The 13,441-nt window shown below is 47.8% G+C and overlaps 2 protein-coding genes across 2 annotated transcripts in view; one reads left to right on the top strand and one right to left on the bottom strand.

The window, feature by feature from the left end:
- The window catches only part of LOC138253009 (trichohyalin-like), a gene marked incomplete at its 3' end in the record, with an annotated part of 8,529 nt that extends 6,764 nt beyond the window's left edge, over window positions 1-1,765 (bottom strand). Inside the window, exons 1-2 of the mRNA XM_069205781.1 lie at window positions 1,716-1,765; window positions 217-1,279 (exon numbers count right to left, since the gene is read on the bottom strand). Coding sequence (XP_069061882.1) covers window positions 217-1,279; window positions 1,716-1,765 — 1,113 coding nt within the window. The remainder of the gene's footprint in view (window positions 1-216; window positions 1,280-1,715) is intronic.
- The window catches only part of HAUS6 (HAUS augmin like complex subunit 6), a 356,865-nt gene that overhangs the window by 174,683 nt on the left and 168,741 nt on the right, over window positions 1-13,441 (top strand). Inside the window, exon 15 of the mRNA XM_069239436.1 lies at window positions 1,888-1,951. Within this exon, the coding sequence (XP_069095537.1) occupies window positions 1,888-1,951 (64 nt within the window). The remainder of the gene's footprint in view (window positions 1-1,887; window positions 1,952-13,441) is intronic.

The raw sequence follows: 13,441 nt of genomic DNA on the forward strand, positions 1-13,441 counted from the left end.
TCTTCTCTCTCTCTCTCTTGCCTCTCTCTCTCTGCCTCTCTCTCTCTCTCTGCCTCTCTCTCTCTCTCTGCCTCTCCTCTCTCTCTCTGCCTCTCTCTCTCTCTCTGCCTCTCTCTCTCTGCCTCTCTCTCTCTCTCTGCCTCTCTCCTCTCTGCCTCTCTCTCTCTCTGCCTCTCTCTCTCTCTGCCTCTCTCTCTCTCCTCTGCCTCTCTCTCTCTCTGCCTCTCTCTCTCTCTGCCTCTCTCTCTCTCTGCTCTCTCTCTCTCTGTCTCTCTCTCTCTGCCTCTCTCTCTCTCTCTGCTCTCTTCTCTCTCTCTGCCTCTCTCTCTCTCTCTCCTCTGCTCTCTCTCTCTCTGCCTCTCTCTGCCTCTCTCTCTCTCTGTCTCTCTCTCTCTGTCTCTGCCTCTCTCTCTTCTCTGTCTCTCTCTCTGTCTCTCTCTCTCTGTCTCTCTCTCTCTGTCTCTCTCTCTCTGTCTCTCTCTCTCTGTCTCTCTCTCTCTGTCCTCTCTCTCTCTGTCTCTCTCTCTCTGTCTCTCTCTCTCTGTCTCTCTCTCTGTCTCTCTCTCTGTCTGTCTCTCTCTCTCTCTGCCTCTCTCTCTGCCTCTCTCTCTGCCTCTCTCTCTGCCTCTCTCTCTGCCTCTCTCTCTGCCTCTCTCTCTGCCTCTCTCTCTCTGCCTCTCTCTCTCTGCCTCTCTCTCTCTGCCTCTCTCTCTCTGCCTCTCTCTCTCTGCCTCTCTCTCTCTGCCTCTCTCTCTCTGCCTCTCTCTCTCTGCCTCTCTCTCTGTCTGCCTCTCTCTCTGTCTGCCTCTCTCTCTGTCTGCCTCTCTCTCTGTCTGCCTCTCTCTCTGTCTGCCTCTCTCTCTGTCTGCCTCTCTCTCTCTGCCTCTCTCCTCTCTGCCTCTCTCTCTCTGCCTCTCTCTCTCTGCCTCTCTCTCTCTGCCTCTCTCTCTCTGCCTCTCTCTCTGTCTGCCTCTCTCTCTGTCTGCCTCTCTCTCTGTCTGCCTCTCTCTCTGTCTGCCTCTCTCTCTGTCTGCCTCTCTCTCTCTGCCTCTCTCTCTCTCTGCCTCTCTCTCTCTGCCTCTCTCTCTCTGCCTCTCTCTCTCTCTCTCCCTCTCTCTGCCTCTCTCCCTCTCTCTGCCTCTCTCTCTCTCTGCCTCTCTCTCTCTCTCTCTCTCTCTCTGTCTCTCTGTCTGTCTCTCTCTCTCTCTCTCTCCTCTCTCTCTCTGTCTCTCTGTCTGTCTCTCTCTCTCTCTCTCTCTCTCTCTCTCTCTCTCTCTCTCTCTCTCACATCTAAGGTGCCCCTCTGGGTGCATGTATTGATAAATCAATTACTGGAATCAGTGAGTGTTTATTAATAAGTGATGTTTGATACCAAACACTTCTATTTCAGTGAACCCATCATGTAGCTGGGAACTCTTATTGACCAGTGTCCCGCACATGTAATTAAAATGTCTTTCTTGTTCACTTACGAGGACTAAGAATCGACAAAGACATAGAGGGGCATATCTGCTCTAGATTAAAATTAAAGTCAAATCTCCTGTTCTCCTTGAAATGTTTACTGTTTTGGTGTCTAATTTAAGCTAAAAATAAACACTATTTTAAAAATTGTATCAAATTTTTGTCTCCTATTAACTGTTTTTGTACTTTTGAATGCTTTACACTTGCTCCTTTGACTAAGCCTGACTGTTAAGTGCCACAGCTACCCAGGGGCTGACCTGAGGCTTTTGGCAAAGACCTTAACGGGACTTGATAGAGACTGTGACATTGTTACATGGTGACGTCCCACAACCACCCCACATAGTCCAGTTTCCTACAATAATCCAATAGATTACTGTGACATTAGTTGATCTTATTTGGTTAATAACAAATGTAATTTTATTTCAACAGATTTGGATGTCCGGACTTCACTGAAACGTCGACCTGAACCTATCACAATAACCCCCTCAAGGAGGTACTGTCAGCAAAATGCCGTTCATTATTTGTTCTTACTCTTCAAAACCTGTTCTTTATGCAGACGCGTTGCTTTGTATATTTTTAGTAGATGTAGTTGCTCAGGTTTTTAACACCGTTTGTAACTACTGAAAATCCAGATTGCACTTTCAGGTTTCATGAAATGGAATAAGCCCAGTGACTGCTCGATCCATGTGTAATTCACTGTATATTTTATCATTTGTGGATGTCCTCAAAATCTTGCATAAATTCAGCTCTCCAGACCTATTTGGACACCCCTGATTTACCCAGCAATACTCCTGCCAGTGGCTTTTTTATTCTCAACATATGGGTAGCCAGTCATCGCTACAGTAGTTGTTTCTGGACTGTGAAGGTCACATCAGAGGTTTGTGCATCAGTTGTGAGACCAGATGTGCATCGTACATGGAACACACCCATCTCTGCCAGAGTGTGCACTACTGCAAGTCACTCCCTGAGCGGTGCGGATCGCAACCTCCTTTCTTCCACTGAGTGAATTCTTAACTTTCTTCTTTGTTTGGATCTTTCCTTCCTATTTTCCCCTTCTACCTCTTCTTTCCTTAGCTCTGTTTTATTGTGATGCAGTACTTTGCCTTCAAGCCACACATAGTGCCCTCAGCCATTTTCAGCAGCTGACATACACAACCTCCATGTACCACATTTGCAATTTTTGTTCTACCATAATTGCAGTCACTCAGGAGGTTTCAGACTTGCATGATCTGTTCTCATTGGTGGGGGGTGGGCGGCATGGCACTATCTGAGACGGAGTCTGCTTTTCTGCCAGTAAGGCAGCAAGACTTCCTCTGAACCAGGATCCTTCGCATCACTGGCAATCCGGAATACGATAGTGTAACCAGAGGCTGGTGAAAGTGTCTGTTCACAAGACTCTCCCCTGTAAGAATCGGATTGTTCTAACCAGATTTTCTTGCCCTCATCTAGGGAAGTGGCCTTTGCAAACAATCTTCTCATGCTTCGGAGGCTTTGTTTTACTCTTGAGTGTAGCACAGCCTCTTGTCTGGGCACATATCTCCATGATGTCTCTGCATTCACTGGTTGCTCTAGTCTGTCTTCATGTTATGGGGATAGCAGGCCCATTGCAGTAAGAGGCTTTGCCACTCTTACTGTCTTGGTACGGGACCAGAATACTCTGGGGACCAGGGACCTGCCCCAAGGAGTCTATCCCAGTTTCACCTGTGTTCAGACTCAGTCCTATTGTAAGGAAATGCCTCCTTGGCATGGTTACCCCCTGACTTTTTGCCTTTGCTGATGCTAAGTTTTGATTTGAAAGTGTGCTGAGGCCTGCTAACCAGGCCCCAGCACCAGTGTTCTTTCCCTAACCTGTAATTTTGTTTTCACAATTGGCACACCCTGGCATCCAGGTAAGTCCCCTGTAACTGTTACCCCTGGTACCAAGGCCCCTGATGCCAGGGAAGGTCTCAGCATATCGTATGCCACCCTGGGGACCCCTCACTCAGCACAGACACACTGCTTGCCAGCTTGTGTGTGCTGGTGAGGACAAAACGAGTAAGTCGACATGGCACTTCCCTCAGGGTGCCATGCCAACCTCACACTGCCTGTGCAGTATAGATAAGTCACCCCTCTAGCAGGCCTTACAGCCCTAAGGCAGAGTGCACTATACCATAGGTGAGGGCACCAGTGCATGAGCACTGTGCCCCTACAGTGTCTAAGCAAAACCTTAGACATTGTAAGTGCAGGGTAGCCATAAGAGTATATGGTCTGGGAGTCTGTCATGCACGAACTCCACAGCACCATAATGGCTACACTGAAAACTTGGAAGTTTGGTATCAAACTTCTCAGCACAATAAATGCACACTGATGCCAGTGTACATTTTATTGTAACATACACCCCAGAGGGCACCTTAGAGATGCCCCCTGAAACCTTAACCGACTATCTGTGTAGGCTGACTGGTTTTAGCAGCCTGCCACACTAGAGACATGTTGCTGGCCACATGGGGAGAGTGCCTTTGTCACTCTGTGGGTAGTAACAAAGCCTGTACTGGGTGGAGATGCTTCACACCTCCCCCTGCAGGAACTGTAACACCTGGCGATGAGCCTCAAAGGCTCACCCCCTTTGTTACAGCACCACAGGGCACTCCAGCTAGTGGAGTTGCCGCCCCCTCCGGCCACGGCCCCACTTTTGGCGGCAAGGCCGGAGGAGATAATGAGAAAAACAAGGAGTCGTCACTGGCCAGTCAGGACAGCCCCTAAGGTGTCCTGAGGTGACTCTGACTTTTAGAAATCCTCCATCTTGCAGATGGAGGAGTCCCCCCAATAGGGATAGAAATGTGACCCCCTCCCCTTGGGAGGAGGCACAAAGAGGGTGTACCCACCCTCAGGGCTAGTAGCCATTGGCTACTAACCCCCCATACCTAAACACGCCCTTACATTTAGTATTTAAGGGCTCCCCAGAACCTAGGAACTCAGATTCCTGCAACCTAAGAAGAGGACTGCTAGGCTGAAAAACCCTGCAGAGAAGACGGAGACACCAACTGCTTTGGCCTCAGCTCTACCGGCCTGTCTCCCCACTTCTAAAGACACTGCTCCAGCGAAGCTTTCCCCAGGGACAAGTGACCTCTGAATCCTCAGGAGCCTGCCCTGCTCTAGAAGGACCAAGAACTCCCGAGGATAGGGGCCCTGTTCACCAAAGACTGCATCTTTGAAACAAAGCAGCAACTTTGAAACAACTTGCGTTTCCCGCCGGAAGCGTGAGACTTGTCACTCTGCAACCGATGCCCCCGGCTCGACTTGTGGAGAACAGTCACTTCAGGGAGGGCTCCCCGGCGACTGCGTGACCGTGAGTAGCCAGAGTTGCCCCCCCTGAGCCCCAACAGCGACGCCTGCAGAGGGAATCCCGAGGCTCCCCCTGACCGCGACTGCCTGCTTCTAAGATCCGACGCCTGGTAAAGACTCTGCATCCGGAGCCCCCAGGACCTGAAGGATCCGAACTTCAGTGCAGGAGTGACCCCCAGGAGGCCCTCTCCCTTGCCCAGGTGGTGGCTACCCCGAGGACCCCCCCCCCCCCCCCCTTGCCTGCCAGCATCGCTGAAGAGACCCATTGGTCTCCCATTGAAACCTATTGAAAACCCGACGCGTGTTTGCACACTGCACCCGGCCGCCCCCGTGCTGCTGAGGGTGTACTTTCTGTGTGGACTTGTCGTCCCGTCCCCCCCCCCCCCGGTGCCCTACAAAACCCCCCTGGTCTGCCCTACGAAGACGCGGGTACTTACCTGCTGGCAGACTGGAACCGGGGAACCCCCTTCTCCATTGAAGCCTGTGTTTTGGGCACCACTTTTACCTCTGCACCTGACTGGCCCAGAGCTGCTGGTGTGTTAACTTTGGGGTTGCTCTGAACCCCCAACGGTGGGCTACCTTGGACCCAAACGTGAACCCCGTAGGTGGTTTACTTACCTGCAAAAAACTAACAAACTCTTACTCCCCCCAGGAACTGTTGAAAATGGCACTGTCTAGTTTAAAAAAAGCTATATGTGATTTATGTGAAAACTGTATGTAAGGAAATGCCTCCTTGGCATGGTTGCCCCCTGACTTTTTGCCTTTTCTGATGCTATGTTTACAATTGAAAGTGTGCTGAGGCCTGCTAACCAGGCCCCAGCACCAGTGTTCTTTCCCTAACCTGTACTTTTATATCCACAATTGGCAGACCCTGGCATCCAGATAAGTCCCTTGTAACTGGTACTTCTAGTACCAAGGGCCCTGATGCCAAGGAAGGTCTCTAAGGGCTGCAGCATGTCTTATGCCACCCTGGAGACCTCTCACTCAGCACAGACACACTGCTTGCCAGCTTGTGTGTGCTAGTGAGGACAAAACGAGTAAGTCGACATGGCACTCCCCTCAGGGTGCCATGCCAGCCTCTCACTGCCTATGCAGTATAGGTAAGACACCCCTCTAGCAGGCCTTACAGCCCTAAGGCAGGGTGCACTATACCATAGGTGAGGGTACCAGTGCATGAGCATGGTACCCCTACAGTGTCTAAACAAAACCTTAGACATTGTAAGTGCAGGGTAGCCATAAGAGTATATGGTCTGGGAGTCTGTCAAACACGAACTCCACAGCACCATAATGGCTACACTGAAAACTGGGAAGTTTGGTATCAAACTTCTCAGCACAATAAATGCACACTGATGCCAGTGTACATTTTATTGCAAAATACACCCCAGAGGGCACCTTAGAGGTGCCCCCTGAAACTTAACCGACTGTCTGTGTAGGCTGACTAGTTCCAGCAGCCTGCCACACTAGAGACATGTTGCTGGCCCCATGGGGAGAGTGCCTTTGTCACTCTGAGGCCAGTAACAAAGCCTGCACTGGGTGGAGATGCTAACACCTCCCCCAGGCAGGAGCTGTGACACCTGGCGGTGAGCCTCAAAGGCTCACCCCTTTGTCACAGCCCAGCAGGGCACTCCAGCTTAGTGGAGTTGCCCGCCCCCTCCGGCCACGGCCCCCACTTTTGGCGGCAAGGCTGGAGGGAACAAAGAAAGCAACAAGGAGGAGTCACTGGCCAGTCAGGACAGCCCCTAAGGTGTCCTGAGCTGAAGTGACTCTAACTTTTAGAAATCCTCCATCTTGCAGATGGAGGATTCCCCCAATAGGGTTAGGATTGTGACCCCCTCCCCTTGGGAGGAGGCACAAAGAGGGTGTACCCACCCTCAGGGCTAGTAGCCATTGGCTACTAACCCCCCAGACCTAAACACGCCCTTAAATTTAGTATTTAAGGGCTACCCTGAACCCTAGAAAATTAGATTCCTGCGACAACAAAAAGGACTGCCCAGCTGAAAACCCCTGCAGAGGAAGACCAGAAGACAACAACTGCCTTGGCTCCAGAAACTCACCGGCCTGTCTCCTGCCTTCCAAAGAACTCTGCTCCAGCGACGCCTTCCAAAGGGACCAGCGACCTCTGAATCCTCTGAGGACTGCCCTGCTTCGACGACGACCAGAAACTCCTGAGGACAGCGGACCTGCTCCAAAAAGACTGCAACTTTGTTTCAAGGAGCAGCTTTAAAGACCCCTGCAACTCCCCGCAAGAAGCGTGAGACTTGCAACACTGCACCCGGCGACCCCGACTCGGCTGGTGGAGAACCAACACCTCAGGGAGGACCCCCGGACTACTCTCCGACTGTGAGTACCAAAACCTGTCCCCCCTGAGCCCCCACAGCGCCGCCTGCAGAGGGAATCCCGAGGCTTCCTCTGACTGCGACTCTCTGAAACCTAAGTCCCGACGCCTGGAAAAGACCCTGCACCCGCAGCCCCCAGGACCTGAAGGACCGGACTTTCACTGCAGAAGTGACCCCCAGGAGTCCCTCTCCCTTGCCCAAGTGGAGGTTTCCCCGAGGAAGCCCCCCCTTGCCTGCCTGCAGCGCTGAAGAGATCCCTTGATCTCTCATTGACTTACATTGCGAACCCGACGCTTGTTCTAACACTGCACCCGGCCGCCCCCGCGCCGCTGAGGGTGAAATTTCTGTGTGGGCTTGTGTCCCCCCCGGTGCCCTACAAAACCCCCCCTGGTCTGCCCTCCGAAGACGCGGGTACTTACCTGCAAGCAGACCGGAACCGGGGCACCCCCTTCTCTCCATTCTAGCCTATGCGTTTTGGGCACCACTTTGAACTCTGCACCTGACCGGCCCTGAGCTGTTGGTGTGGTGACTTTGGGGTTGCTCTGAACCCCCAACGGTGGGCTACCTTGGACCAAGAACTGAACCCTGTAAGTGTCTTACTTACCTGGTAAAACTAACAAAAACTTACCTCCCCCAGGAACTGTGAAAATTGCACTAAGTTTCCACTTTTGAAATAGCTATTTGTCAATAACTTGAAAAGTATACATGCAATTGAAATGATTCAAAGTTCCTAATGTACTTACCTGCAATACCTTTCAAACAAGATATTACATGTTAAATTTGAACCTGTGGTTCTTAAAATAAACTAAGAAAAGAGATTTTTCTATAACAAAACCTATTGGCTGGATTTGTCTCTGAGTGTGTGTACCTCATTTATTGTCTATGTGTATGTACAACAAATGCTTAACACTACTCCTTGGATAAGCCTACTGCTCGACCACACTACCACAAAATAGAGCATTAGTATTATCTCTTTTTACCACTATTTTACCTCTAAGGGGAACCCTTGGACTCTGTGCATGCTATTCCTTACTTTGAAATAGCACATACAGAGCCAACTTCCTACACTGTATATGCTATTTTGCTAATTCAAAGTACCTACCTGCAATACCTTTCATTTGAAGTATTACATGTAAAATTTGAACCTGTGGTTCTTAAAATAAACTAAGAAAATATATTTTTCTATACAAAAACCTATTGGCCTGGAATTGTCTGAGTGTGTGTTCCTCATTTATTGCTTGTGTGTGTACAACAAATGCTTAACACTACTCCTTTGATAAGCCTACTGCTCGACCACACTACCACAAAATAGAGCATTAGTATTATCTCTTTTTGCCACTCTCTTACCTCTAAGGGGAACCCTTGGACTCTGTGCATACTATTCCTTACTTTGAAATAGTGCATACAGAGCCAACTTCCTACACCTATCCAAACCTGCTGAGGTAATGCAACATACATTTGACTCCTCTTTCTCCAAAGGGCTGAACTCAGATACAGTCCTGTGCAGGTGGAAAATAAGGGACGCACCTCTTTGGAGCACAAAAAAGTACTATAAGGAGTACTGAATGACCCCGCCCTACTGTTAGCCTCTATTGACACCCCACTACATCAGTAATATTGGGAGGCTGACAAGGCACTGTCTACCACACCAAGAAGTATGTCCCTCCATGTAGTTTGTCATGCTACAATTCACTGGACTCACTAATTCACAAATAGGGCTTGCGGGAGCTTCTTCTGCTATTGGCAGTCAGTATTGAAACCCAGTCCCATTTGGACTTTCCGCTGGCTTTGTTTCCTTCCACCTCCATTTCGCCTTTCCCAAAAGTATTGTCCTAAATTGCAATAGGATGACTTTTGTGATCAATCATACCAGTAATAGCTGGGATAAGAGCTGGCTTTGCTCTGAGTTCTACTTTTTGTCTGATTATCTATTTACCAGGCATCGTCCTCGGGTGAGAATTCAGTTGGAAGAGCTGGGCATTGTAACCAGTACCGATTACCTTGAGGACCTTCATCCAAACAGGTGCTGTCGTACTATTATGTCTGAGCCTTTGACAATGCTGTATCTTGAGACCCTGACATCCCACTGGAGAATTAAGTCATCTATTATATGTTGGCTGCAACAACTCAACTCTACCATTAAAGAACAGTTTTAGATGGCGGCTCAAGAAATTTGGAAGACTACTTTCTTAGAGGTGCCATTCGAAATGTGTTAGACACTAAGTACCTAGCCTCCCAACCAGTCTATTTTTTTAGTTAAAGAACCTCCCAGGTCAGACTTTGGTGACGATAGCGACTTCCTCTAACTAAATATACCAGTCCAGTGTCTGTGCATGAGGCAAGCTCATACCAGCACACCCAGTTGTATGGGCCCTGCTGTTAAGAGGGCTTTAGTACGCCCACCTGACCATTGACTACACTCCAGAGGAATTTGTGCTCCTGCTCGTTGTACGGAACAAATAGTTATCAAGCTGTTAATGAAGAAGACCCTAATGTATTCTGTCAATCAATGACGCCCTTCAGCAATACAAGATTGGCATTATAAAATGGCTGTGCGCCATCCAAGCTGTACTCCTGAGCTCTTCAGGTCTTTCAAGGCACATCTGTCCTTTTGCCTTTTAACTCTTGATGATGCCTCTGTTAACCACTGATGCATAAACCCATGCAGCGGTGAAGAATGGCCATGCCTTACACTTTCAGTTGCCACAGTCATTCAGTTCATCTCTGCCCTTGTCTGCACCCTAGGAAATTCTCCAGGATTTGGGAATGATGCTCCTTTTAGTAGCAGTCAGTCCAGTTCTCCATTATTGGATATTTCATAGATTCACATGCTTGAATCGTTTCCAGTCGAAATGGGAGTCCCACAGTACCATGATAAAGCAGTATATGTCACTACCATCAGCTATAATGGCAATGAAAACGTCAGTTTAATAACCTGTGTACTTTTTTAAAAAGACCAAATTTGAACTATAACCAGTCAGGCGACTGCATCGTCTTGAACACCTGCAACAGAGGCTAAGTCCCTAGGATTTTCTACTGCACGTCATGTGAAGGGAGTCACTCTGAGCTCTGTTCAGTTTCTTCAGCTGTTACTACTTTTTGTATCATCCAAGATTATATTTCACCTTTCATTTCTCTGACCCTGGCACTAATGTGTCATAGCTTAAAACAAGGAAAAGGCTATCAAATATGTCTAATCTTTTCCCCAAAAGCTCTCATTTTCTGAGATTAGGCTATTATTGGGGCTACAGTAACTTAAATTTGTCACTTATGATGACAGGAAGGTTCTTTTACCTTACAGGAGAAGTCGGAGGGAAAGGTCATGCCAAGGCTCCCCAGAAGGTGCGTAGAAAAGCCATAAGAGTTACCATGAGTCTTCATAGGCACTTCTCGCAGAGAGACAAAATTGGAAACAACTCCCTCAGAGGCCGACCCTCAACTCATTCTTCAACTCTGACATTACATCAGGCAGGTTCTCCTAACCTGACAATAAGGCCTTTATGGCAAAACCACCTTCAAAATCATCGTTAACAACAGTTATGTGACAAAGTTGACTACTACAACTATGTTGACTATTATTGTCAGCTATGACAGCCTCGTCTACGAAGGGCCTCATCTATGACTGTTGTGTGCGATGGCCTCGTCGACCACGGTCAGATGTATGATGGTCACATTTAAGATGGTTGTATCTACGACAACCACGTCTGACTGCCTCGTCTACGACAACCATGTCTACAGTTGGCCACGTCTACGGCGGCCTCATCTATGACTCCATCCTCTATGACAACCATGTCTACAGCAGCCACGTCTATGGCAGCCTAGTCTATGACTCCATCCTCTACGACTATCTTGATGACAGTACCAATGACTACGAAAGCATGTAATAGTCAACAAGAACAAAACACACACAATCCAGATAATTTTTGATGGTTTCCATACCCTTTGAGAACGAGGGGCCAAATGCTTCCAGCTTCCAATAGCAAACAAGAAATCAGTTTGTTTTTCTTTGATTTTAAATGAAAGAGTTGCAAAACCTATTCCAATGGTTGATATATTGAGGAGGAATTACAATCATGGAAAACCCTGTCACTCTTAACCCCACCTAAGGAGCAAAGAAACATTCACAATTATGTCTGTGGCTACTGCACGGGCTGCTAATTCACTGGCAATAAGGGGCAGGTATAACCACCAGCTGTGGTCAGACATTGCCACATATATACAATTTCTGCCGGAAGACAAAATACAAAAACAAAATTCTGCAGGGGGTGGCCAAACTTCCTCATGCGACAGCATGGATTGCGCTATAGGTATAGCTTCAAAGGGATTCCCACAGCGGGCATGGTCATTGGTCCTTACATGCCAAGGTTGGTTCAAGGTCACAACATTTAGAAACTGAGTTGCAAATGTATCTAATATTTTTTCTTTACCATGCCAACATTCTGTTTGGCAAGGTTGTCGACGATGCCTTGCAATCAGTCAAGGCTGACTCTGACACAGCAAGATCATTTGGCACATTTCAATTCCGAAAGAAGCACCTTTTTAGAGGGGCCCGTGAAAGAGACACTTATCAGTATCAAGGAGGATACTAGAGGTATCAGACTTATCAACCCTCTCAGTAGCCCTTACTTTAGCTTACTTACAGTGACAGCGTTCTGGTGCTGTTTATGCCATCCTGTGGGAGAAACCATGCCAACATTTTGTAATCTATGGCAGAAAATAGCATTGGACAAATAAATCCTGCATCTCATCACACACAGACTGAGTTCCCCCAGATTTTTCTCACTACTCTGCCAAAACGAGGGGGCCCACCTCATCTCAATCTGCTTCGGAAGGGAGTGCTAGCTGCACTAACCAAAGGTTTCATAGAGAAAGGCCCACATTCTGAGCAAGGAACAGGTTACTCTTTTCATTTTTTCCTCACACACGTTAACAGAGGAGTGGCAATCCATCATAGATCTATGGAAATTAAACAGAAGTATTTCCAGAATCAATCCTTTTACGTGGTCACCCTTTCCGATACCACATGACAGCTCTGCATATACAGGATTCATACTTCTGCATTCCCATCCACGCATCAAAGTTCTCACATTTGGCTTCAAATAAGCTTTTTTCAGGAAGGATAGTCATCGGGTGTTCCTCCTACTTCGACAACTGGTTGATAAAAGCACCTAAGGCATTTCAAGCATCCAAGGCCACAGACCTTGCCTAAAGTTGGTTCACAAAGTAGTTCTCCTTGTGAGTAATCAAAGATCCTCAACTCCTCCATCCAAGGAAATACTGTTCCTTTGCTGCAACACTAGATATTGTCCAAGGCAAGGACTTTCTATGCCAAGACAAGCAACAAAGGCTCTATGAACTGGCTCTGGAACGAAAAAAAATTATTTCAGTGCGTCTGTTCAATTAGCTTTGTCCTCAGCAATCATTATGGTCCCTCTTGAAATGAGAACCTTACAGGAACAGCTGCAAAAACAATAGATTAAAACAAAATATTTGTTGAAGGGCCTAGTGAATTTCTCACAGGTATGATGGAAGTGCTAGCCTGGTGGTCCCAGGCCTCCCATCTGTCAGAGGACTTCAGGTGCTTATCTCAAATACTTCACTTCGTATTGACTAAGGATGCCTCCCTAAAGAGCTGTGTCGGTCATCTATAGAACCTGCAAATTTAAGGAAAGTGGCCTATGCTCCAGAAGAGCATACATGTCAATTGCCAGGAGCTCTGCCCCATCTACTCAGTCTACAAGCTTTCCTGGCAATGATACCAGGATAGTTGGTGTTATTTTGCACGGACAATACCACCAGCATGCAATATGTGAATAAACAAAGCAGCACATGATTAGTGGCGCTGTCCAAGGAAGATCAGGAAATCTGGAGCCAGCTAACGACATACAGAATAACTCTTTGAGCCGAACATGTTCCTGTCACTAGAAATTTTAGACTTGCTAAGCAGTAATGAAAACCGCCTCCATGAATGGGAGTTTGATCAGTTGGCGCTAACTATGATCTTGTTCGGGGGGCAACCTGACTCTAGATCTCTTTGCAAAAAATGAAAACTGCAAATGTCAGTTCTGTGTCAGTTGGCATCCACATCCAGGATGGTGGGGAAATGGTCCAGGATCTATGCTTACCCTTTTCCCCTATATCTTTAATACCATAGGCTCTCAGCATGAGGGAAGCGAAAAGGTGTTCTCATATCTTGATAGCCTCCAGGTGGCCCACAAAGCATTGGTTCATGGAGCTTATCCTGCTATCAGAATACAACCACATTCATCTACCAACATCCTGTAAACTTTTGATGATTAACTAAGGCCAGGTTCTTCACCTGACAC

Source organism: Pleurodeles waltl, chromosome 1_2 (assembly GCF_031143425.1).
Source record: "Pleurodeles waltl isolate 20211129_DDA chromosome 1_2, aPleWal1.hap1.20221129, whole genome shotgun sequence".
NCBI classification, from domain to species: Eukaryota; Metazoa; Chordata; class Amphibia; order Caudata; family Salamandridae; genus Pleurodeles; species Pleurodeles waltl.